This window comes from Alligator mississippiensis, chromosome 1 (assembly GCF_030867095.1).
Source record: "Alligator mississippiensis isolate rAllMis1 chromosome 1, rAllMis1, whole genome shotgun sequence".
Classification (NCBI taxonomy): domain Eukaryota; kingdom Metazoa; phylum Chordata; order Crocodylia; family Alligatoridae; genus Alligator; species Alligator mississippiensis.
In genome coordinates, this window is record NC_081824.1 from 134198290 (window position 1) to 134225939 (window position 27650).

A 27650-nucleotide genomic window follows, 5' to 3' on the forward strand; every position below is an offset into this window, starting at 1 on the left:
CTTTCCTTCCTTCCTTGTGACAAGGTATTTAGCAGAATTCATAGATTCATTGGAATCTGATGTGGCTGCACCATGAGCTTCTGCTATGGCCTCAGACTTGCAACATCTGGGCTGTCAACCATGCATCATAGTACCCATACACTACCCCAGCCCCCTAAGACTCTGAAAAGGAAGGCTAAGTGACAGGTATCTGTTGGATTCATATTGAAGTGCTTTATTCTGTGGCCTGCTAAAGATTACTGATGCAACCAAAAGTGCTATCTGTTCTCTCTTGTTTCTATGGTCTTGATTCCTCTTGTTTTCTGTGTGCATGGTAGAAGGCATGATTGTGGGATTCAGCATCAGATTCCATCACATCATATTGCCAGTGCAGGGGGAGCCCAGAATCATAACCCTTGGTTCCCCCTGTACCGACAAGTAGCAAGCTCCTGCAGTTGGAAGCTCCATCAGCTGATCCTGGCTCCTAGCTGTGAGGGTGTACCATGTGCTTCCTCACAGCTGGGAGCCTCTTCAGCTAAAAGGGTTTCCAGCTGTGAGGGCACATGGTTCCCCTCTGTGGCTGAGAACCCAGATCAGGTGATGGAGCTTCCAGCTGTGGGACCACACCCTGAGGCTGGAAATCCAAATCAGCCTGGCCACATGTCCAATTAATGGCATAACAGGAACCAGCTATAAAGTCAACACATATTTTTCGTTTAATAGTTTTGTGGCTTATTTCTTGTTTTATCATGCCATAAATTGCATTACCATGTGGGTGGGTAACAAGTTAAGGCATGGTTAATTGGTTAACTGCTGTGCCAGGGACCTATGACTGTTAGGTATTGTGCATAGCTAAAGTAACACATACTATATAACTAAAGCTTTGCTACTGAGTAATTTCCATGCCTAATATGAATAGGGCTCTTTCCTGAAGCATTCCTGGCAAAATGTGGACCTCCTGAATTACCTACACTCCTTGGAGGATCTAGAAGCATTGCCTAGGCAGCAGCTGGGCTTTTCTAGCCATAGGGCTACACTCTTAAACGTGTGCAGATGTTTGTTGGATCGGGTTAATTAATTTCTGATATAAATAAGTTCACCTACTCAGGTGAACTAACTTAGATAGGGTCCTTCATTTTGGCCTGATTTAAACCCCCTGAATGTCCGCACAGATCAGCATTTAGTTAGGTTGATCTAAATGCCATATCTGCATGAATCTAATGGCTACTGAACAGATGTAACTGAATCGGTTAGTGATCTTAATACCATTCCTATTGAATAGATGGATGCCCATATCAAAGAACACGAGCAACATAATTGACAATCTCAAAGGGGAAACCATGGATTAAATAGGGGTAGCCTCTTCCTCATTTGAAGTAATCTTTTAGCATGTGGTTCAGTTGTGGAAACATATTAGAATACCCACTCGTACATTTTCTCATTGAAAAGAGAGCAGATTTCTGTTCTTTGTCTAATATACTTTGTTACTGTTGCTTGAACATTGTTTTATATTGTTCTATTCTTCTGCCATAGCCAGAGATGTATCTGTGGTCTTTTTTGTCAGTCTTAGTAAAAACTTAGTAAAAACTTAGTAAAAACTACTTGTGGTCATAGCCTTCAGGTTGTGGGTGCCAGTTGTTTCTACTTGTACCTGACAGGTACAGCACAGATCTTCTAGACTGAAAAACATCATACAAACTGCTTTGTGCCAGGTGGTAATATATATAATCCTAAACAGAAAAACAGTAACATTCAAAGTAATGTATACACAATGTTGTCTTACCTGAATCTTCAAAGTTCTTTAATATTGGTCTGGATTTTATTAGATTTATATTTCTGAAGGGTTTCTTGTATACTACTAACATAAGCTAATCGAAAATAAATTAAAGAAGGATAATAACAGTAAGGCAAACATCAAATTCCATATTCAGTGTGGTTTCTTTAAGTAAAATAGCTGTAGCAGACTAAAACATCTGGCACAAGATATGCTGCAATTTGTTAAAACATTTTAGGTACCTAACATACATTTTGTGGAGCTCTTCTGGATCTACAGTGTGTAGATTTCACTGTGTGCTTTCAAGAACTCAACATACAAATTACTGAAATTTGAGTTTACCATAGTTTATATTGTACTCAATTTAAATATATTTGTTATGAGCAAAAGCTTAGGATCCTGAACCTAGGATTTATTTTTTACCAGTGATTTCCCCTTCCAATGAATAAACATACATTTTAGACCAAATTCTGGAGTCCTTAATCAGGCAACTGAAGGATTTAGTCCTTTATTTTTAGTGAAATGGGGAATCCTTGAAACACTTAATACACATTCATTTTTATATGAACCTTTAATTTTCCATCTGTGTTTAAATAATATCTCTTATGGGAGAAAGGGTGGAAAGTAGAAAGGTTAAAATTAGAGCATGGTGCCTACAGTGGATATTCCTAAATATGAAAAGAGGTGTAATTAAATTACATTCTTGAAAGTCTGGTTAATTTAGCTTGTCTTGTTCAGCCAATTGTGCCTTCAGTCAAGCATGCAGGGCTCTCATTCAACTAAACAGAAATTGCATGTGTTTATCTGAAGGCAAGATTTCCTCCTCTCTATTTCTGCACGCCTGTCCAAGATAATAGTCATACTGGAGTTCAGTACTACTAATTAATCATCTTATTCCCAGTGTGATAAAAATCAAAGGGTCAAAATCTTGATCTCTGTAACCTTACAGAAATCAATAGCTTTGTATGGCCTCACCAAAACCCCAAATGAACTCTACAGCAAACTTACCCAACATTTTGTACTACTACCACCCCTCCTGGCTTTCTGGTGCATACTATACTTAATTCTGCTGTGGATTCTTCCTTTTGAATTTTAAATCAAAACATATTTCTTATTAAACAAAAATATGTAACTAAAGGAACCAATATCTAAGAATAACCACTATATCACTTGTAGCTTATCCGTATGGATTTAATTTTAAACACTTATTTTTAGGATTTGTTTAAACTTCTACCCAAATATAGTTTTGTGCTGAAAAAGGTGATAGATGTGGAGGGCTTTTGTAACTTTTCCCCCATAGAAATACTAGGAATATCAAATCTTATTTTGCCTGTTTTTTGCTGAAGGTCAAAACTAGAACTGAAATTGAAGCATTTTTAGTCTGCTTGGATAGGGGTTTTTTTATTAATAGATTTTTTTCTTCCAAGTATTTGTCACGAGTTGTGACCTAAAGAGGCATGCACTAGCAGAGCTGTAAATGGCATGATTGAAAATAGAGTTTGATAGAACATTTTCTGCAATTTTTGGTTTCTGAAGTCTTGGAAACCAGTAAGAATGGAGTTTGAACTAAATAAAATATCTTCATGCAAAGAATCTCTTCTCCCAAAAAACAATATTTGCCCAGAACAAAGCAAACACATTTTCAGGCTTTAGCAAAGTGCTAATTTCTGGACTGATACAATGTTGAAGTTTTATGTAGGGGGAAAGCCTGTTTTTCAAACAAATTAACTAAATAAATCTTTTTTTTCCCTTTTAGCTGCTTGAATTTCTCTTTCTTATGGTATCATAACCCCTGAGGTCTTGTAGCCTTACCTACATATAAACCTTCTTCAGGAAAGAAAGTAGGTTTTAAATGTAAAAAAGTAGAAGAAAAAGCTATCTTTTCAAGTATTCTTTATATATTAGAAATTATAACAACAACAACAATAATAATTAACCCATTTTAGGTTAGCTGTAAGTGCTCAAAAACTAATCACTAATAAACTAATCTAATAATGTCCTTTACATTACAAATAATGCTTTAGAAAGCATTTTATAAATATATACATTTATTTTCTTTCAAAGATGAAAATGACCTAGTATGAAATATTGCTTTCTCTGAAACATTATTTACTCATCTATTATTAAGCTCTTTATATTCAAGGTACTGCCTTTTGACTGAAAAGTCCCATTTAAGTTAGAAAGTCTAGAATGATTTTCATTGATCATATTGAGAGTCTGTGAAACTATGATTTTATTCTAGTAGAGCTGAAGGTCTATAAGGAAGATTTATTAGTGGGCGAATAACTCCCAGGCAGCTCTTATCATAGACAAGCATGCAGAAAGGCAGGAAGCCAAACTAAGCAGAATTCCCTTTACTGAATTTTCAATGATGCCCTTGATTATAGATAACATTGTTTACTCTCGCTTTCCTCCAACTTGCCTACTTCCACCAGTCTCTAATTATATCACATTATGACCTGGCCAATTAAAGCCTGCAGTTGAATTTGTATAATAATTGATGAAAAATTGAAGACACAGATGTACTTTTTTCAAGGCATATGCACCTCTATAATGATAGTCTACTGTTTGAGAAGCAAGATAAGAATGTTAATGTTGCTCTAATTATTTTTAGCGTGCTGGTAAATGAATATGCTAAAAATACCACATGGAAAACCAAGACACATATTCCTGGCTTTTTATTATAAAAGAGACCTACAGATTCATTTGTGAAAATTATAAGTGCTGTGATCTTCTCTATAAATTGGTTTGCTGTTCTACTATCAGATTTAAATGCATTGATCATGAAGGAGAGATAATTCACTTTACTAACTTGTAACAGTCTTTAACAGTCTTGTTCAGTAGCTGATTCTTTATCCAGCTACTGCATATAACGTCTTTTGTCATGAAAAAAAAATCAAGATTTCTCTCTGTACATCTTGACATTGCTAAATATTATAAAAGAAACATTTTACTTCTGGCTACCTGCTTTCATACAAACATGATAATATGATTTTCCACATTATATGCAGATTGAATTTTTAGCATCTGAAGTTTCTGCAGAATTTTTTTCTTTTTAAACAGGTGATTTTTATGGTCCTTTTTAATGTAAAGGAAACAAATTATTTGCCTATGCATTGATAAAGTATTTCCCAAACAAAATATTTCTCTCACTTGCTTTTGAGGGCTTATTCTTCTGATGTCCCTTTAATTTCTTTTTCAATGATATCATCTGCTTGTTTATTCTCTCTTCCAAAAACTCCAAAACCTGCCACAAAACAATCCACCTGTTTTCTCTCTAGAGAATGGTGCTTTCTGTCACTTGACATCAGCTGCTGTGTATATTTCTGTAATTATTAAAGCCTTAAAGTAGTTATTTTCTGCTACACTTTCACAACTGTTCATTTAAATACACCAGTAAACATTTTTACAAAAATGTAAAATATAAGACAAAAGGTTTGACTGTACAATTTTGCTTCTTTCTTGGAGTATAACAAATTATACACCAAATAGCAGTTAGGTAATTTATATTCCTGGGTTTGTTAATTAAAGAAACAATGTTGCATTTTCTAGAAATCTGGTTTATGCTTAAAGTGAACTCTGATATATGAATGGACATGACAGATAAGCAAGTGATTGTAACAGATGGCAAGATATATGTTCTACCTCCTTTCCCGTCTCTTTGTAACCATTTAAAGAACAAAGTGACTATTTTAAGTTTCACCCACCAAATGATCATGCTTGAGCAGGAGTGTATCTAAAGTTATAGGGATTTTAACATGAAGTAGAATCACTATATAATTCACAACAATTAAAGACAATGCCAAAGAAATGGCAAGCTTACTTGCATTTACAGCTATTCCATAGGCAACCACCTTGTGAAATGCGAGGCTTTTGTCAAGTTGTCTCCTTAATGCCCGTCTTCCACACTTGGCAAAAAAAACAAAAAAACACCCCCCCCCCCAAATATTTTAAGAGTTAGCTCCATTTATAATTGCAAACTTATAGTTTAGAAGATGGATCAGTCAGGTTCAATACTTTCCTTTAATCAAAATAGAATGAAGGAATTGATTGGAAATTTTGTGTTTAGGCATCAGGAACATAGGGTGCTGACAGAAGTGACAATCTTTGCCCAATCTGGCCACAGAAAGCAGTCTATAGCAGTGACCAAACAAGTGCACAGCTGCAGACCACTTAAAAAATAGCTGATCAGGTGAAAATATGGACCCTTGTTGCATGAGGGTTCAGAGGAAGATGTTTCAAAACATAGCATCTTCTGTAATTTGTGTGCACTTGCCTCCCAACCTCCAAGCTGTTTTCAGAATGGGGGAGGGGAAAGGGAGTAGAGAGAATTTGGTTTGGGGTATTTTTAAACCCCCACTGGAGGGTGGGGTGGGTACATTGGAGCCCCGCTGAGGTGGGGGGGGAGGAAGGGGGGAGGGGCTCCAGTTAACATATCCCACCATCCAGCTCTGACTGGGGAACCCTTAGAACAAGATCCCTCTGCTCCTGTTCCCCCTCCCATTCTGAAAACAGTGCAAGCTGGCAGGGAGCAGGGGTCATTGCTAGGGGAAACCGGCTGCAGAGATTTCCCTCCCCACTGGAACCAATGGTGATCTTCTGTTTGGTCTGGGGGATTGTTGCAACTCAGAACGCTTTCTGCAAAGTGTTCTCAGTTACAGCAGGACACTGCACTTCTGTCTGTGTCCATAGTGATGAGAGTTATTCAGGGGTTTCTCAGAGGGTTTCAGTATTCTTGGGCAAGTTGTGATTGTAGAAATCAGGGGGAATCAGTTATTGATTTAGACTGTGATCTTGACTTTTTAAGTCTTTCCACAAGGCACAGCAGGATCTACAAATAGCTGTAGTGTTGCCAACTCATGATTTTATTGCAAAACTAGCAATGTTTGTTTGTTTGCCTTCTCCTTTAAGTCTTCCTGGCAGCATCTACATGAGATGCAGACTGCGCAGTAGCCCGAGACTACTGATGAGTAGTGTTGTGTGGCAGAACCCTTGACGTGATGCTACTGCAAAGTAGTCTCGGGACTACTGTGCAGTAGTGTCCCCAAAAAAGCTGTTTGTTGTTGCTGCTGCACAGCAATTCGGGTTAGTGTGCGGACATTTAGTACTTGTTTATACAAGTACTAAATGACTGTGCAGTAATGACTGAGCAGTTAGAGTCTCATGTAGACGCAGCCCCTGATTTGTGTAAGTATTTCTTGAAACATAAACCTCATGTACCAGAAGGGCTAAACAAGACAAAGAAGAACCACTAAGCACTTATTTTATAAACTCATGACTTTTATACTAATTTGAGGGATGAGAATGACTCAATTGTATTTAGGCAAGGATTTTTTTGTATGTGATATCTTTTACTGGACTAACTGTGTAGTTGCCAGGTGCTGCTCACAGGGGATGGGGACAAGGATGGGGCTGGGCTTGGTACTTGTCTGGTGTGGCCTCATCCCCTGTGAGTGGCACTGGCAGAGTGGAGGCTGTGCCAGCTGGTTACTGAGCCCAGCCGCTCCATCCCTATCCCTATCCCCTGTGAGCAGCGCTGGGCTCAGTGAGTTGGTGCCACTCACAGGGGACAGGGACAGGGACAGGGACAGGGCCAAGCTTGGCTGGTGCAGCCCCATCACCTGCAAGCCACACTGGCAGTGCTGCTTGCAGGGGATGAGGCTGTGTCAGCTGAGCACCAAGCCTGGCCCTGACTTATATGCTGTGCCTATGAAAATCCTTACCTTTCAGATTGGAAAGCTGGGGATTGACATATACACCATGTCAACCTATACAGCATGAAATATGGTACTATCATGCTGCAAAGTAAATTAGTTTACTCCACCCTAATAGGGGTACATGTGTAGATGCTGAGACATTTACTGTGCACCTAATTAGTCAACTGTGTAGTAAAAATCTTGTGCAGATGTGCCCAATAAAAGGTCCATTAAAAGGTATCACACATAAAAATACTTGGTCCAAGAAGGATGTGTGGCACATCACAGCTACAAGCTCACCCCAACACTCCTTCAATTTGTATTTGTTTTTTTTTTCAAACAATAATGTCAAGCCCAAGTTTTAAATTCTATTGCGAGGGGAAGCTATGGCATAAGCTGTAGGCACATTATTCTGCCCTCAGTGGAAGTCAGGCTTAAGATATAAGGGCAGAGAAGGACAGAGTGAAGATTGTGTATATGTTAGGAAAAAAGGATTTAAACATTATCCTTATTATATTCATGAAGTTCTTCCATATGTACTTTCCCCGTTGGCTTTTATTTTGCTTCTGGACAGTAGTAAGTGAATGGACACACGGACACACATCAGGGATCTCTATTAATATGAGTTTCATTTTCTTCTTCTTGTTCAGCTTGCCACTTGAGTGTATATGCAAACCACTTCACAATACAAAACTATGCATAACCCAACCCCAAAATAGTGTTTCTTTTGTGAGTTTTACTACAAATATTTTTTTCCTTGTAATCATGGGACATATGTTAATTTAAAGTTATAACTAGGAAATAGTATACAGAATTCCCTACTGACAATTACATTTCTTTGAAGTTTCTGGTATAGACATCATTGTTGAATTATAGAAATAAAAACAGAAATTGTACTTACAATGCTTGTTCCCCTTATGAACGAAATAAGGTTTCTACTGACTGGTAACAGGATTAACATGCAATTAAAATTCAGGCACGTTGCAGAAGCTCTTGCACAAGCCAGTGCTGACTGTACACATAACAGTATAAAAAATATTATAAATGTAGAAGGGGGAAGAAGAAATAGAAAGGAAACTTATTAAAGATAATTTTTTCAAATGAAAACATTACTGTTACAATACCAGAAAAATTAATGCAGTGCAGGCTGCTGATAAAGTATGAATGGTATTAATATTCTTGCTTGAGAAGGTATTTATCAAACTCATACTTACCCCCAGCATAACCCGTGTATAAGTATAAGCATCCTCTTCTTCATACCAGTAGAATGTGTCAATAAACAAATATAAATTCAATCCCAGCCACACCAGCTATAATGAAGACAAGTCTCCTATTAATGTCACCAATGACAGTTTACTACATGTTAAATCAGTTGTGGTTTTTCTTTAAAATGACCGCAAAATACTTCACTATCAGCATGAAACACAGGGCTAGATTACAGGTGTTAGAAGTGGAAAATGACTACGAGAATGAGCAAATACAGTACTACAATTGCTTGACAGGAGACATATCCAGCACTTACTATGTGCTAGAAACTTGATCTTAGGTAAAGATTTATCATGGGACTGCTTGTGTTCACAAAAGGCATAAAAATGAAGAGTGAAGACTTTCAAAAGTAGAGTTGGATGCATTGCCTGTCCCAATCCACTGACCCCCCCCCCCCCCCCCCGAAAATAATTCACAGGTTTCAAATACAATTACAAACCACTATTTCTGTTATCTGAGATTTAAAATACAACTTAAAAATAATTCAAAATAAGATAATATGACTTTAAATTGTTTTAAATCTAGTTATAAAAAAGCTGTTGAATATTTTATAGCAAGTTTTACATTTAACTTGGGAGTATTACTGTAAGCAAGCCATAAAAAAGTCTTTTAAACAAGCTTAAAATATTTATGCATATATTCAATTAGGGGTTTTTAATATTGAAGATACTCACTAATAAGAGAAGTGACAAACTTTCATTCATCCAGCATCCCATCTTGATTACCACTCAATGCTTTCTTGCCTTACAAGTGGTTTTTGCCTGACAAGATATCCTGAATTCTTCCTCCATTCTTCAGACTTTTCTGCTAACTCCTTTTGTCTTTAGATCTTAATAAGCACCTACTGGGAGCTGGAGATCTCTCTAGGAATTTTCTAATTAAGGGCTTCCTGCCAAGAGCAGATCACCAACCTGACATGCCTTATGACCTGTATAAATAAAAAGCTGATCATTGTCCAGTGGTTCCTCACTATAAAGTTATTGAACAAGAAATGGTAGCTTCTTTCACTAAATGTACAACCATTATTTCTATTTTTGTCAGCACAGTTTGGGCAGAGATTAAAAACTCTTCATGGTGCAATTTTACATGATACCAAAACTATATATAATACCATATATTACATAAAAACGGTAAATAATAATTTATACTTGCAAAGTCAATCTTTAATAAGTCAGGAGTTGCAAAAATAAAGGCTGCCTATAAAACTGTAAGTCTGACCCCATGTGAATCTGGTTTATGATAGTCTCTTAATTACTTGTTGACTGTTCAGTTAGGTGCACCACAGGGACTGTGCTGACTGATTAAGCAGCTATTTAATATTTTATTTTATTCATATTTTCTTATGTCCTTTGCACTGTTCAAACCTTGGTTTGGAGACAGAACTGTTAATAGTTTTGCTTCCTCATGGGCTTTTCAGTGGAACTCATCACAATACCCTCCAAGTGCTTTACCAACATTAATTATTGGCAAATACCCATCTCTGATGAAGGGATGATAATATTCCCATTTTAGAGGTAAAGAGCTGAGGCATAGAGATAAAGTTCAAAGGTGTCCAGTCATTTTGGGTGCCCAATCTGAGATACTTCCAAGCATTTAAATGCTCAAAGAACAGATCCCACTGACTTCAGTTGTCACTATGACTGCCTTGCACTTGAGACCCCAGAATCTCAAATCTGACATCCACAAAATGTAAGAAAGTGACTTAGCCTCTTTCAGATACATTCATACCTTCTATGGTTCAGTGCTTATCCTTTTCTAAAGATTTTGTTTTTTCCTTTTCATTCACTAAGCTTTCTTCACCAGGGTAGCTGTTTCTAAAATTCCCTCCTCAGGACTGTTCAACATAGTGCCCTCTTTTCCAGGGGTTACTCCAGATGGAGTTAATAAGTTGTCTGCAAATAGAACTCAATAAAACTGAGTATCTTGTGGTAGGACCATGAGCTTCCAACAGGAGAATCCTTTCAGTTTGTTAAAGATTTGTTTTCTGGGGTATTTATTTGCATACAATAACATTTAGCCAATACCATCATTACAATCAATGTGAAGAACAAGTTACAGTATCTGGTTTTGTCTAAGTAAATCCAAATAATAATGATTGTTTTTTAGTCCCTTCTCTCTCTTCAGCTCCTAGCTTGAGTTACTAAGCTGAACACTAGAGATTTTCACAGGAAAAGGAGGTAAAATTAATTCTCTTGCACCTATGACATAGCAGCCTTCAGGCTTCCCAGAGTAACAGGCTCCCCAGTACCCATTCCTACTCATGTTCTGATGAGATGGTGATTTACTTCCAGTTTCATTCTTTTTCTGCAACAAGGTACTTCCAAACGGCACTTCACATCTATGCTTTAAAGACAAAAATTCATTCATGAAATGGTATGATCATAGGATTACAGGGAAGTAGGGCTGGAAGGGCTCTCTGAAAATCAACTAATCCAGCTACCTGCTTGAGGCAGGATCACCCCTGATGAAACCATCCCATGCTAGTGTCTGTCTAGCCTACTCCTGAAAACTTCCAAGGATGAAGTTTTTCTAGGTAACTTGTTTCAATGCTTTACCACCCTCATTGTCAGAAGGTTCCTCCTAATTTTCAACCAAAATTTCCCCTGGTACAGTTGGAGGCCATTTTTCCTAATCCAGTCCACTATGGCCACCGGGTAAAGCCCATCCCCTCCTCTCTGTAATTGACCCCATATTTGAAGACTGTAATCAAATTGCACCTCAGGCTTCTCTTTCCCAGACTAAATAACCCTAGTTCTTTTCACCTTTCTCATAAGTCTTGCCTCTCAGGCCCCTAATCATTTTTGTTGCTCTGCATTGGGTTCTTTCTAAACTGTCCAAATGCTTTTTGGAGTGTGGGGCTCAAAACTGGACACAGTACTACAGGTGAGGCCTCCCTTAGGCATCTTTCAGTAGGTACTTTTCTTAAAAATGAAATGCTGGAGTAAGTTTGTTCAAATGTGAATACAGTTAAATCTGGCATATCCAAAACAGGGGAAACTTGGAAGATACTACTGAAGTTTTAAAAGAATTTGTTGCACTCAACTACTTTTTAAACACTCATCCATGTCATGTTATCAGTCTATGCTATGCAGTTTGTATCACCACCTGTTGAAACTTGCTAGAATCATTTTTTATTACATGGAGGGTTCAAAATATTATTCACTAACAAACTTCAGCTAAAACCTAATGGGCATTGGTCAATTCATTATGCTGTTCAGCATAATTTATTTACTTTGGGAACCCTTTTAGGGTAAATTAACCCCAGTCCTCACTACGCAGTTTGCCAGGTTCTGCCAGCAAAACTGTGGCTCTATCCACTGTGGCTAAGTACAGATGTTCAAACAGATGATCCCTGAGGTGGGATCCTATGTGGGTTTCTGTAAGCGGTGTAGGTTAGTTTGGGAGCAAACAGAACACATGTTTGCCCTTTGGTGTGTGGGCACGCATGGTGCCTGCACTGGCTGAGACCAGCAGGTTGTGGGCACTCCCGCATGCCTGTCAGCAGGCCCACAGGCTCCCCCAGATGCTGGCAGTTGCACAGCACTGCCAAGTGGCTGGGCTACCCTTGATTGGCTGCCAAGTCCATGTGGCAGAAGCCTCTGTTCCCCTCCTACTCTCTTCCCCGCTGCACTGCTAGACATAGGCAGGAGGGAGGCTTCTGGTCCCAAGATGGCGACCAGGGGAGGGGCACCTGTCAAGGGGCAGGTCTACCCTTGTGGCCATCGACAGCTTACCTAAACTTGTTAAGTGGCCCTCCAGTCAAAATAATTGCCCACCCCTGCTATAACAGCTGTTGCTTTCCACCTGAGCTTCTGGCAGCAGAAGCAGCCTAGTGTGAACAAAACCTTATTCACCTTCCTTATACCCCTGAACTATTGCAGGCTAACAAGACAGTGGCTACCACACTGTTTTTCAGAGAACAGAAAAAGAGGAAAGGCTTGAAAGAGGAATAAAAATGTGCTGAGAGAGAGGAGAAATATTAGTCAGGTCAGATGCCAGTTTTGGTCTCTAAGAAAACCTGTATCAGGATTAGTTGTTCTTCAAAGTGGAAAGCTGGTTTGAGTTGTTCCACTTTGAAGTACAGTCGATCCAGACAGCAGTTTTAAAAAAAATGAGTCAAAACTGGCATCTGAAACATTTTCTTTTAAAGTAGAGCAGATTCATATGCTAGTTTGGGCTCCAAAATTTCTCTGGATCAGCAGCTGCACATCAAAGCAGCACATCTTAGTGCAGCATTCTGCTTTGAAGTATATCTCATCCCAACGCCAGTTTTCTTAAAGGAGCCCATACCAGTTTATGAATTAAGGGTACTTTAAATGTATTCTTATGTAATAGCATGGCTTTTTCATATATATTAGCAATGAGATGTGGCATTGAGTTTTATGCATATTATCAACAGCAGTCAGATTGACAGAACCTAATCTGACAGCTGTTCATAGTTTCATTTACTAGTAAGAGAATGAGCACACTTTATAAACTATATAATGATCTTAGCTAATCCCTTACACAGATCTGCCCAGACAGGATACATTTATGGCTGGAGAAAACTGATACAGAGAAATAAGTGCTTTATAAAATATCCACAGAACCTCTCAAATGTTACCAAAACAGGCTATTTTTCCATTGGGGAAAAGCTGGGAGAGAATGAACTCCACATGGTGTTATTTATGTCAATTAATGTACAATTGTAAGGCATTCAAATACTGTGGTGATAAGGAAGGTAGCAGAATATATACAGGAATTACTAGCCTAAAGTCATAAATGATGTTTATATAAAGAAGATAGCCCAATATCTCCTTCATCCCTTTCAGGAACTTAAAGGTTTAAAAGAGCATTTTAACACGCCATCCTCCTTTAGAAATTTTAAGAAAAACGTAGTAATTTATATAAGTAAAAATAACTGTAAATTGTATAAACATATTATTATTTTAATGCAAATTAGGTGCATACTTAGGATCCTATTGAATTGCTAATTCAGCCCCTAGGAAAGATGTCTCAACTGTGAAATCTTGTCACTGGACAGAGATGGTGAAATTCTGGCCCTGATTGAGGTTTATAGGAGTTTTGCCACTGCCTTCAGTGAGGTCAGAGTTTTCAAGATTCCCAGTAAGCAATTCAGAGCTCATTTTTGCTACCCTGGTAAGACAGAGTCTTTCAAATAACTCACAGACCCAATCAATGCTTTGAATGTTACCTTCAAGGGAACAGGGAGCCAGTGGAAAAATATTTCCCTGAAGTGTTCTAGGGTCATGTCATGTTCAGGAGACAAATACATTTTCTATGAGCTGAAGTTAATGGTTTTACTTCTGAAGTAGCTGCATGGAAACATACTAGAGAAATTAAATCTTCTTCTTTGTCAATCTGTTTCCCTTCATAGTCTATATGCTACTGTTTATAATCTCAATAGTGCAGATCCCTGGCTTAGCAGGGAACTCTTCAGTGGGTGTTTCTACATGAGATGCTATGTTGCCATAGCATTGGCAGGCACGAACCATGATGCCGACACTACTGCACAGTAGAGTTGTAAATGACCTGTGCAACCACCAGTACTGCACAGTAATGACGGTTACTGCACAGTCATTTACTACTTGTTAAAGCAAGTAGTAAATGACTGTGCAATAACAACTGTGCAGTCAGGGGCACATGTAGATTCACCCAATAAACTGAATCACAAATTAGAAGCTTATAACAAGTGAAAGCTTGGACAAACAACTAGGAAGGACTATAGGAGTATTGCACAGGCATGCAGGGATGAAGTCAGGAAGGCCAAAGCGCGACTGGAGTTGCAGCTAGCAAGTGATGTGAAGGGTAACAGGAAGGGTTTCTACAAGTCAGCAACAAGAGGAAGATCAGGGAAACTGTGGGTCCCCTACGAATGGGGAAGGCAACCTAGTGACAGAGGATGTGGAAAAGGCTGAAGTACTCAAAGCCTTTTTCATCTCAGTCTTCACAGGCCAGGTCAGCTCCCAGACTACTGTACCAGGCAGCACAGTTTGGGGAGGAAGTGAGCAGCCAACATGGTGAAAGAAGAAGTTAGGGACTATTTAGAAAAGCTGGACATATACAAGTCCATGGGGCTGGATGGGATGCACCCAAGGGTGCTGAGGGAATTGGCTGATATGATTGCAGAGCCACTAGCCATCATCTTTGAAAACTCATGGTGATTGGGAAAGGTGTTGGATGAACCCCATTCTTGTTGATAATGCAAAAAAACGAGGTAGAATACTTCCATAATGAGACAGAAGAAAAAGGAAAACGATGTACCCTAAATAATTTCCATTATAATGTCATTTTAAAAATTGACAGAATTGGTTACTCCTGTTTTGGCCCTCATACTCTCCTACTAATTTCTTTTCTTATCATGTTAATTAATTAATGGAAAGTAAAAGATTTAGAAATGATGGTTTCACGTCAAACTTTCATTTGACCTCCGAAAATCTACCAGTTCAAATCTTGTTTTATAAAAGGTGAATAAGCCAGTTAGGTGTTCATTTATCTGTTTTCCTCTGCTTGTGCAAATGATATCTTGAGAGTAGGTCTGTGTGAATAATTGATTTTTCAGTTCAGTAGATGGCCTGGGGGGAGAAAATGTTCAAACCCAATATTCCAAATAATAGATTTTCAATTTTTCTTAGTGAAATAAAAGCTTAAGAGGTTACTTTACAGACATATACAATAAAAAGCCAGGAACCAAAGTACTAGATTAACAAAATTGCTGATGGTGGCTATTCTGGATCCTAAAGGCTACAGCATTTTTCTAAAGGGTGAAAAACCCAAGTTCAATTCCCTCCTTTGCTTTAGTGTATTTGAACACAAGTGATTTTTGTATGTGCAAAATATTTTTTACACAAGCCATGTTTTGGTGCTTAAAAAGAGCTAAAATATACAAACAGAATGGTTCACAAAGGCTTGTCGATCTTTGTGGGTGCACTTTCATGAGGCCCACTGAAACTTTGATGGGTAGTGAGTGAATAAGTCACAGTGTGTGTAGATTGGTGATGATCAACCTTTTTTTTACATGTGGGCCAAATCTTAAAATCAGAAATGGGCCAAGGGATGCATAGAAAAGCATTGCCAGAGCTCTGTATGTGCAGTGAGCTCTCTGAGCTCATAAGTTGTCAGGGCAGGATCTGAATGGAACCATGGCTCTGGATCCCAGGGGATGAACACCATCACTGCTCATCCTTTGTTTCTCCTGCCACTTCATTCAGCAGGAGGGAAAAAGATGGGGCAAGCGCCAGCAGTCATCCCAGGGGCTCCAGACCAGAGCCCCACGGAATCCAGGCAGAGCCTGCATTGACATGCCAGGAAGCTCAGACAGGAGCAGTGTAAAGAGGCTCTGAGGACCATCCCTATTCCACAGACAATAGGTTGAACACTACTGGTATAGAGACATGGCATGTTCATTCTATTTCTTCTCTGGAGTAAATGCTTGATGCACAGTGTGTCAGTGTACAGTTACTGCTGAGGAAGTCAGAATTTACTTCAGTGAAAGTTACTTTGGTGAATGTGTTATGTGACCATTACCAGTTTCACTCTGAGATCATCATTAGCTCAGGGCAGACTGGTTCCCCTGCCCTGATGCCTGGCTACTACATAATAGTGCCTGCTTTGGGCAGCTAGGTTGGGAGTGGTGTTTGTGTTTCCTCTCCTTTCTACAGAGTAAGGAAGTAGGAGTCAGATCTGAGATACATTATTCTACAGTGAATACATCTTGCATTCTGACTCACAGGGAAAGCCACCTGCATCTGTGCAGTTAAAATAAAAAGGAGCAAGGTTTGGTGGGAGAAACATGAAGTGCAATACCTGGAGGACAAGCAATGGCGGTGTTGATGCCCACTGTGTTACAGCGTGGGTCCTGAGGCACAAAAGGCCGCTTTTTAGTTTCATAGCAAGGGGACAGGAAAGAGGGCTTAAGGGAGAAAGGAGGGATAACAGGTGAGGAAGTGAATTAAGGGGACGGTAGAGTGGAGAGGAAGACATACATGAAGGAGAAGGGAAGAAGTAAAGACTAAAAAAAAGGAAGAGAGGGCCGAGGGAGGGGGCTGTGCTGTAGCTCCCCCAGGTATGGAAGTAACAGAGATACTTACTGTCTCCATAGCTTAGAGGGTGGGAGGTTGAAGCACTTGTGGCAGTAAGGGTTGGGTTGAGCTGTGTCTCCGAGCTACTGGCCGTGGGCTTGTGGTAGTGTTCTGTGTAGTGGATTGGAGAGACATCCATTTGTCATCTGTGCTGGTGTCAAGCAAGGATGTGCCATCACCTCAGATCTGTTCTCCATTTATTTGACAGTCATCCTTATTCTTATTAAGAACTGCCTTCCTTCTGGACTTGAAATTGAATACTGAACAGATGGAGGGCTCTTCAATCTGGGACACTTTTGCTCAAAGACCAAACTACTCAAAACAACCATCCTTGACTTGCAATGAACTGACAACTGTGCCATCCCTGTGTATTCTGAGGAAAACCTCCAGACTGCACTGGATCTCTTCAGAGAAGCCTACCAAATTTTGGGCCTGTCCCTCAATGCTGAGAAAACCAAAGTGCTGTATCAGCCAGGCCATGCATGTGACCTCTCTCCCCAAATTACCATCGGGGGAAAAACCCTGGAGGTAGTTGAGCACTTTCTCTACCTTGGTAGCCACCTCTTTCAGAGAGTGAACATTGATGAGGAGATCCAGCACAGGATCCAGTGTGCAAGTGCCTCCATTAGAAAATTGCTTTGGCATGTATTTATTCATTGCAATCTCTGGAAAGACACGAAGATCCAGGTCTACAATGCAGTCATCATGGATGTGAAACATGGGTGACCTACCGTTTTCATCTCAAGAGCCTTCATCACAAATGATGCCTCTGGAAAATCCTCCACATCAAATGGGAAAATTGCCACACAAATGCCAGCATCTGCTGAAGCCAGTGTTACTAGCATTGAGCTGGTGATCCTCAAGCATCAACTTCCCTGGACCAGAAATTGAGTGTTGATAACCAACTTGTGACTCCCAAAACAAGTGATCTGCTCCCAGCTTAGTAGCAGGCCTGGTCCCTGCTGTGAAGACCCCAGCTGGGTCTGTGGCCAGAGCAGGGGACTCCATTCCCTCCCTGGCCTCTGCTGGCTGGGCTGAAGGGCAGAGGCTTTGTTGCCTAAGCTCTGGGACAATCTCAGCTCTGTGATGAGCAGGGGTGGAAGCTAGCCCACCTGCCTTAGGGGGAGAGGTCAGTGGGGGGCCACAAAGCATCCTGGGTGCCTGTGGACTGTGACATAACTTGATCTGAGATCAAGGGATCTGGTACTAAAGTTTGATAGGCCAGTTTAACAAAGATCAGTGAAATCTGATACTAAATGGATCTAGGTGTATCTTAGACTGGGTTCTGGCATTTTTATACTGGTCTATGGGCACTGAACTTCTATTCTGTTGCGGGTTTAGACCAGTTTCTGATCACTTATATGGGTTTGTGTGTAATTTCTGTCCCTAGCCACATGTGAATTTTAGGGTTTGTGCACGGATATTTTATTTAATACGATTTGTCAAAATTACCTTTTCCAAAGGATATAGTAATAGGCTTAAACAATATAACAGCAAGACTTTTTCATTTCTATAGCTATAAAATTATCAGAGGCAATAAAAATGTATGTTATCTGGATAATCCTCAGATGTTGGATTTCTTTCTCCTCATTTGGACTTTCTACCAAATTCATTCTGAGGTGACTAATAGATCCCATTTCCTGCTAAAGATGAATTGTGCTTTGCTTGGTGCAGAAATCTGAAGGAGTCACAGCTGCATACCTTATAATATCAGCCGCTGTACATACATGTGCAAGTAGAGTAGCAAAAAGTATACCTGGCAAATGGCTACTCATCATGACATACAGAAACCTAGGTTAAGCCGTAGACATTCACAGAGTAGAAAATATTTTGTGGCATATGCAAAGGGAAATTGTATTTGTAAAGAATTACAGGTCATCATTTTTAATGCCATAGCATGGCAATACATGGTAAGTGCCAAGTGTAAATACTCTGGGCTCATTCCTCTGCTACTAAATGTTGTTTTCCTTCATTACCTTAAATTCAAATCAGCCAATGGCACAGTCTATAAAATATCTCTTTGCTGTAGGAGCTAGCCATGAAGAGACATAAGCAGCAGACAGGAAAGGAAGCATGTACCAAGAACAGGTAAAGAGATTCATAGAATCATAGATTCATAGACACTAGGGCTGGAAGGGACCTTGGAGGATCATTGAGTCCAGCCCCCTGCCCCAGGGACAGGAAGTCAGCAGGGATCATAGGATCTCAGCAAGATAAGCATCCAAATGTCTTTTGAAGGCATTCAAAGTAGGTGCTTGAACCACCTCTGGTGGTAGGCTATTCCAGACCTTGGGGGCTTGGACAATAAAGAAGTTCTTCCTTATGTCCAGCCTGAAACAGCCATGGAGGAGTTTGTGACCATTCATCATTGTCATTCCTTGGGGCACTCTGGTGAACAAACATTCCCCCAGATCCTGGTGAACACCCCTGATAAACTTATAGGTGGCCATCAGATCACACCTGAGCCTGCGCTTTTCCAGGCCGAAGAGTCCCATAGCTCTCAGCCTCTCTTCATAAGGTTTGTTTTCCTGACCTCTGATCATGCACGTGGCTCTCCTCTGCACTCTCTCAAGCTTCTCCACATCCTTTTTGAATTGTGGAGCCCAAAACTGGATGCAGTACTCCAGCTGTGGCCGAGTACAACAGGAGAATAACGTTCTGGGATTTGCTTGAGAAGCATCTATGGATGCAAGCCAGCATTTTGCTTACTTTACTAGCCACAGCATCACACTGAAGGCTCATATTCATCTTGTGGTCAATCATGACCCTCAAGTCCCTTTCATCCATAGTGCTAGCCAGCATGGCACTGCCGAGCCTATAAGGATGGTGCAGGTTTTTCCTCCCAAGGTGGAGAACCTTGCATTTTTCGGTGTTAAACACCATAAGGTTCTTGTCCGCCCATTTCCCGAGCCTGTCAAGGTCTGCCTGGATCACCCTCCTGTCTTCAGGTGTGGATGCATTATTCCAGAGTTTGGTGTAGTTGGCGAACTTGGCCAGTCCACTTCTGACACCAATGTCTACATCATTAATGAAGATGTTAAATAGTATAGGCCCTAGGACAGAGCCTTGAGGGACCCCACTGGTCACAGGGCACCACAACACTTGACTTCCATCAACCACCACCCTCTGCTTCCTACTGCGGAGCCAATTCCCCAGCCAAAGGAGCGTGGTGAGGCTGAGGCCACAGTTAGCGAGTTTTGCCAAGAGGTGAGCATGGGATACCAGATCAAAGACTTTTTTAAAGTCAAGATATATGACATCAATCTCTTCTCCCTTGTCCAGGTGATAGGTCACCTGGTTGTAGAAAGAAATAAGACTGGTCAAGCAAGACCTACCCACAACAAACCCGTGCTGGCTATCCCTCAGGATGTTGCTGCCAGCCAGTCTGTTAAGAATGGCCTCTTTGATAATCTTTTCCAAGACCTTCCCTGAGATAGAGGTCAGGCTGATTGGCCTGTAGTTTGCTGAATCCACTTTCCTCCCTTTCTTAAAGATAGGCACCACATTGGCCTTCTTCCAATCTTCGGGCACTTGACCAAAGCGCCAAGAGTTCTTGAAGATCCTTGCCAGGGGCTCGGCTATGATGCTAGCCAGCTCCTTGAGTACCCTGGGGTGTAAACTGTCAGGGCCAGCTGACTTGAAGGTGTCCAGCCTCTCAAGGTGTTCCTTCACAAGGTCAGCATTGATGGGGGATAAGGAATCTCCCTCATCTGGGCCTCCCTGTCCTGTAATGGGCAGAAGCGTCCTATGGGATTGGTGAAAAACTGACGCAAAGTACCCATTTAGCGAGTTTGCTTTTTCCTGGATGTCAGTTGTCAGTTGTCCCACCTGGTTTAGCAGGGGTCCAATGTTGCCCTTGCTTTTCTTTCGGCTCCCCACATATCTAAAAAAGGATTTTTTATTGTCTTTGACACTTGTAGCTAGCTGGAGTTCTGTTGCAGCCTTGGCTTTTCTGTTTTGGTCCCTGCAGGTCCGGACCAGAGCAGAGTATTCCTCCTTTGAGGTGGATCCAGTCCTCTGTCCTTTGTAGGTCTTTCTTTTTAGATGCAGGAGGTCCGCTAGTTCCCTGGAGAGCCAGGGGGACTGCTGTGCCCTTTTTCTGCCTTTCCTCCAAGACGGGATAGACTTTGCTTGCACATCCAGAATCGCTCCCTTGAGGAGCAACCACTTGTCCTGAACTCCCCTCCCCTTTGGGTTGTGGCCCTTTAGGGCCTCCCTGACAAGCCTCCTTAGCTTGTCAAAGTCAGTTTTCCTAAAGTCAAGGACTTCTGTATTGCTGACTGACTTGCCAGCTTTATGGCAGATGGTGAAGGTGATCAGCTTGTGGTCACTGTCACCCAGCTTCCCTTCGATCGTCAGGTTGCTGATTAGGCTGTTCCCCCATTGCCAGTACCAGAGGAGAGGAGGAAATGATATGAGGAGAGATGATAAATAAATGGAAAGTGGCAGAGTGATACAAAAATGAAGACAACCTTTTATATTAGATGGAGTAATGATAAGTCAGTGTGCAAAGATTGTCAAGTGATGCCTGATCCCAGCTGCTCATTTTTCATGTTAAAATTAAAAACAAAAAAAAAGCTTTTAAGGTGATGTTACCAACTCAAAGTAATTAGATGTATATTAGATTTCTTTAATAAACCCAAATGATACTGTGCCATAGCAAAAGAGAACTGCTAAAAACTGTAACTTCTTTTGACTTAAAATATTATGTACCAATCTGTTGAAGGTTTGGGTGCTCAAGGAATGTAGGATCAGATCCAAAGGGTCAAGCAACTGGACACACTGACCAGTTCTTGGGATCTTGTTAATGGCAGTTGTGAGAAGAATGATTAAGCTTTCTGAATGGTTCTTTTAAGGCAACAGTCCTGATTGTATTTTCACAAGTATCCATTTTAAACACTGACTTCAACTGAGTTACTCCTGAATTATCCTGGTGTAATTTAGAGAAGGATGAGACTCCCTATGTACATAAGAGCAGTTAGATTAGGGGTGCATCTACATGTCACCATATGATGATGTTGTACTACCTTTCGGAAGTACTAAAGCATGGCACCGTATGAGTGGTTACTGTGCCATGTGTGCAACATAGTTAGATTTTGCCTCTATGTTTCCATAGCAGCACCTGATACCGGGGGAATGCTGCTACAGCAATGTAGCTTTCAGTCACATATAGACTCATGTGATCGCTACATCACCATAGTTGCTGTATGGTGATGTAGCATGTCACTATATCACCTTTGGGTGACGTGTAGATGCGCCCCAAAAGAAATTGCTTGACAGATTAAGCAATGCAGTGTATTTTCAATTATTAGAGAGACTTTAGTTGCCTGGAATTTGTATGGAACTGTAATGGGGTGCCACTTCAGGGGTGGCCGGGATGCTCCTGGAGCCTCCTCAGCCCTTATCAAATTTGCTTACTCTTGTTGTCTCTGGGTAATTTCCCTTTCTCCTTCTAACTGAACCATCTATTCTCTGGGCTACAGGTCCCTGACCCTGTCTGTCTTTGGCTATGGCCCTTCTTGGCCTTGGACCCTCTCCTCAGGCCCTTACTCCACTCTTGGCCAGTTAAGATCTCTGGGCTTCTTGGCCCTGGCAGTCTTCAGCTGTAGTCCCTCCTTGACCTTTAGCCCTCTGGGCCTAGGCCAGTTGAGACCTCTGGGATCTCTGGTCCTGCTTGCTCTTTCTTACTCACCCAAGGGTCTACTTCTCCTGCTCCTGCATGGCTGGTTTTCAAGCAAATGCACTACTGTAATGGGGTACTGCCCCAGGGGTGGCCATGATACCCCTGGAGACCCCCTGAGTCTTTATCAACTTTGCTCTGTGTTGATCGCCTGGGACAGCAATCTCCCCTTCCACTAGTCTGCCATGTCTTGCTATATTTTTCTTTTGGGAAAAGGGAGGCAGGGCTCCCCAAGCCTGGTCTCACACTCAAGAACACAGGTGTCCAAGTTCATTGCCTTAAGAGACAATCATGTTGGTTGTGTCCTCCCCAATACCCACACCTATGCCTCAGATATCACACATACTAATTAAATCATGACTGCCCCTGTAGGCTATAGACTCCTGGCTGTATTTGTCCTTACCCTAGCCCCCCTCTGGGCTATAGGCACTCTGATCCCCTTGATCTCCAGCTATGGCCCTCCTGTCCTTTGGTCCTTCTCCTTAGATCCTGACCTCGCTCCTAAGCCAGTTGAGATCCATGGGCTCTCCAGCCCTGCCAGTCTCTGGTTGTGGCCCTCCTGGCCTTTGGCCCTTCCTGAACCCTGACCCTGCTCCTAGGCCAGTGAGACCTACAGACACCCCAGCTCTACCTGATCCCTATGCCATCTGCTGTCTTTCTGAACCCTTTAGCCCTGCTCTCTCTCTGTGCCCTCTGTTCTCTCTCCCGGCCTTTCTCTCCCTGAGCCAGCTGGGACCTCCTTACCTCCCCTATGTCCTTTCCACAAACCACCAGATTTGCTTACCCAATCTCAGATGTTAACCAGGACCCCAGCTTCAGCTGTGTTGCCCAGACACTCCTCTCATTGTGGCTCTCAGGGCTAGACTACCTGTCCTACTCCAGCTCCTGATAGCTCTGCCCCTGCAGGTCATGTGACTCTTAACTGCCCCCAGCACACCTGCAGGCTGCTTCTCAGTCAGCCTACCTTCAAGTAGTAGGAGCACCAAGCTTCCTGCTACAGGAAACATAAAATGTTTTCACTTTTTACTTTACATATTAAACATTAAGACATCTGCAGGAACACATACCAGCTTTAACTAGGTAATCAAATATTTAAATTTATATTGAATTAGATGGATTTATGTCTAAGTTTATTCACCATTTTATTTTATTTCCCCCCCCAAGCCTATTGTTTTAGAACAAAAGAAGATTGCAAGGCATTATATAGAAACATGGTTAATTTCAGATCTCCCAGGAGTTCTTCCTGTTGATTACATTCTGAGAGTGAGTAAAATAAAAAATGGTCTTTATAATACATTTTATTAATTAGCATTTAAAACTGTAGCTTTCTTATATAGATTTTTATTTTTTTTAAAAGGAAAACCTTCAGGAATTCTATCTACAAAAGACACCCATTCACAAGTAATTTCTAATAACACATCTGTTAGAAATTTTATCTTGTTTCATTTATATAGATTTACAATCATACAGTATGAACACCACTGAGAGCAGGTAAGTCATATAGTGTTATCAGTAATAATATTCACCAATAATGTAGCTCTTTCCATATTTAGAATATTGTGCAAACATTGCTGTTTAATTCTCCCACCAATCCTGTAAGATAAGTAAGTAGTTGTAACACACCTATGGGTGTGTAAAGCGCCTCTGGGTGCCAGAATGGTGCATTTACCTTTCTGGGCCTCCCCCTCATTCCCCTATGGTCTTCCTATCCTATGATCTCATCTGCCATGCCTTGATGTAATGACTTGAGAAAGGAGGCTGCCTTGTAGACAAAGAGGGCTTTGGGTTGTGGAACCTTGTCTGAACTGTGGTCCCCCTGGCCATGTCCCAAGTTTGCTCTGGCTAAGCCTTTATGCTTGGGGTCCATTGCCCAGTACTGCAAGTACTTGACTCAGCTTTGGTTGTGTTCTCATGAGAGGAGGTGGAGACCACTGATAGAAGTGCCTGGGGATGCCCCAAATTCTAGGTGAAGTTGTTCATACGATGAAAGACAGAGACTCGGGAATAAGCCCAGAACCTTAGAGAGTCAAAGCTCATCAAAGACTGAGAGGGAGCAGATTCAGAACTTCTGCAGGTGAAACCCGTGGCTGCAGAAACCTGTATAGGTGTCACAGTGGGACCAGAGGGAGAAAAGGAGAAAAACATGGGAAACGATGGGTTTCCCTTTGCAGGCTGGCAGAGTTCCAGCCTGCAAGGGGCTGCAGGGAGCAGGAGGGGGGTAATCAGGAAGGGGGTGTCACATGCATGTGTGTGCACACACAAGCATGTGGCAGCCAGGCAGCCTGGACAGCAGTTCCCACAGCTCCCTGCAGGTAAATTGGGGATAGGGGGGATTGAGGCTCCACAGTGAGGGAGGGATTTGGGAAGGGCTGGGGCTTGGGGCCCAGTGGGGACTGGGATGGAGCTGCAGGCTTGTCCAGAGGGTGCTTGGATGGGAGGAGGGCTGGCTCCCCACCACTGTACACACTCCTGGGGGGACATGGGGGTACATGCCCCCTGATTTTTGTGAGTGGGCTGGGGGTGGATGCAGGCTCCCTGCTGTGGGTCTGGGGCTCTCTGCCCTGCTGCCCTCCCCCTGGGGCCTCCACTTGGCATAGGCAAGATGCCAGCATATCAGGGATGCTCAGTGCCACAAAGCAGTGGGGGTGACAGCCACAGCTGGACCCACATCCTGGTAAGTGAAGTGGGCAGGAGGAGCTATGATTTTTCCATGATAAAAAATCCCAAAATCAAATAGCAAAATGTATAGGTATTTTATTGAGGCATTGGTAGGCTTCCAAGATGTTTTAAAACTGTAAATATATTAATAAAACATGTGTTCAACTGATTTTATATATATATAAAACAGACTGCCAATGTGTGTTATATATATAACAGACTGCCAATGTGGGCTCACCAGATTGGCTTGAGATACGTACCCTGGGCTAAAAACAGTGCAGGTGAATTCTGAGCGACCCCAAGGGTGGAGCAGGGGAGCCCTGCCCTGTGGAAAAGGAGAAGCCAATCGAAAGAAGGGGTTTTCAGTCCCCTCATTTGCATGGAAGGGGGTGGCTGGAGTTGGGGGCCAGCCACCCTGAGCCCTGGTTGGCCAGTTTGCAAGCCAGGGAGGGATTGTTGGAGGGTATAAAAGCAGCAGCCGAACTGGCATGGGGGGCTGCTGACAGTGACTCTGGGGAATGACGCAGGAGGTCTAAGAAGAGCTGGGGTGAGCTGACTCAGCAGAGGGAGCAGAAAGACCCCTCTGAACAGCCTCAAAGGCCCTGGGAGAAGAAGGCAGCAGCAGTCAGCCGTGCCTGCAGCCCTGCAGCAGAAATGGAGCAGCAGACAGGGCTTGGGGCAGACAGCTTGTGCCCCAAGGCCCCATCACAGTGTGCTGGATGTGCTGGGTGTCCCGGAGGCCAGGGGTGGCAGTCAGCCCCCCACTCCACTGCGGAGAAGAAGCAGCGGCCAGGAGCGCAGGCGGCAACTTTATCTGGAGCAGGGAGCTGGGCGGGTGAGTTGAGGAAACCCCTTACCTTCCCTGGCAAAGCGGGTCAGCAGCAGGCAAGGCACTGGGATCCTGAGGAGCAGCAGAGTGCAAGGACAAGGGTCCCCAGGAGCTCAGGGTGCAGGCCGGCACTCGGAGTGGCATTGGCAAGCTGTGAGGTGTGTGGGGTGCCCGGCCAGTCATCTGGAGCAGGGGTTTAGAGCAGCAGCCCCTGGGAGCTGCCTGTGCAACTGACCCTCTGCCACTGACTGCCCCAGAGGGGGACTCAGTCCTGTCCCTTATTCTGCCACTGATTGTCATCGGATGGAGTCCCTGAGCCTTGTGCTTGGGTCATGCTGATTACTGCAAGAGCCTACTCTATTTCTTGTTGCTTGCCTTTTTGGTTGCCATGGAGGGTTTCCCTTCAGCCTCTTTGGGGGATTAGGGTTTGATACAATTTGATTGCTGCAGACCAGAAGAGCTTAACCTGTTGCAGTCTGTCACTTATTGGGAAGCCTGTTGGAGTTGCTGGGAGTGAGCATCTTGCTTCCTTGTGGTAGCATCTCTGCAGTGACTGAAAGCTGCCAGTTACCCTACCTGTGGTTCTTGAGTCAAGGGTTGACTAATGCATTCCGGTTTGTTTTGTGATTCTGGTTATGACATTTAAGTTCTGTGATGAGCTAGCTGGTAGTGATTTAGCCTAGGGGTTTTGAAAGGGTAAAAGATGATTGGAGGACTTGGGATTGTAAATAAAGTGTAAATAGTTAAATCAGTTAAATGTTAGATCTTCTTGGGACCACGGGCTGCTCTCTTGGGAGCAGGGGGGAACAGGGGCCAGCTGGAAAGTAAATTGGTGCTGGCTGGAAGCCCTGCCCCACTCTTACCACACCATCCCTGATATTGGGCAGGGGTGGCAACTATTGTGCTGCCACCCAGTTTTTATATATATAAAAAATCATGGAAAAACGTTGATGCGGGGGGGTGTTAATCAGAGAATTTGGGATTTTTAAACCGAGAAAACCAGGATCACTTCTCATTAATACAGTAGACAAAATGATTTTCAGTGATTTGTGTACTATCCTAATACCCATGTAATTTTATTGTGGATTATTGTAGATACTACTAGAATTTTAAGTAAGAGAATGCCAGTAGAAAAATTAAAGTGTCGAAAGAGATTAAGAATGTTATTAATGATAATTTATCTATGATTTTCTGCTTCACTCATTTATATTTGTTAAACTGAAAACTAATACAATCTTATCTATGGTATACAGGTAATGCAGTCTTACCTGCTCCACCATAGTAGTTCCAACATTGCGGCTCATGTTTGCTGCTCTGCTTTATGCCTACTGTGGTGTTTGTTATAAGAAAACAGTTTTTAAGTGAAGAGCCTAGAAAAGAAGACTGGATTTATAGAGGTATGTGGGGGGAAGTGAGCATGCTAGAAGGGAGGAATAGGCTACAATCGGACCTAGACAGGTTACGGGGGTGGGCAGATGAGAACAGGATGGGTTTCAACACTGACAAGTGCAAGGTGCTGCACCTGGAAAGGAAGAACCAGCAGCATACCTACAGGCTGGAACTCCCTTCTCGTCGGTGCAGAGGCAGAAAAGGATCTTGGAGTCATTATTGATGCCAAAATGAACATGGGCTGACAGTGTGGGGATGCGGTTAGGAAGGCCAACTGTATCTTGTCATGCATCCACAG

The 27650-nt window shown here is 42.1% G+C and overlaps 1 protein-coding gene across 1 annotated transcript in view; it reads right to left on the reverse strand.

Annotated features, from left to right (window-relative positions):
* The window catches only part of NOX3 (NADPH oxidase 3), an 80956-nt gene extending 53689 nt beyond the window's left edge, over positions 1-27267 (reverse strand). Inside the window, exons 1-4 of the mRNA XM_059724171.1 lie at positions 27232-27267; positions 8664-8759; positions 8351-8461; positions 5577-5661 (exon numbers count right to left, since the gene is read on the reverse strand). Of these exons, the coding sequence (XP_059580154.1) occupies positions 5577-5661; positions 8351-8461; positions 8664-8759; positions 27232-27267 (328 nt within the window). The remainder of the gene's footprint in view (positions 1-5576; positions 5662-8350; positions 8462-8663; positions 8760-27231) is intronic.
* Positions 27268-27650: the final 383 nt, after the last annotated feature.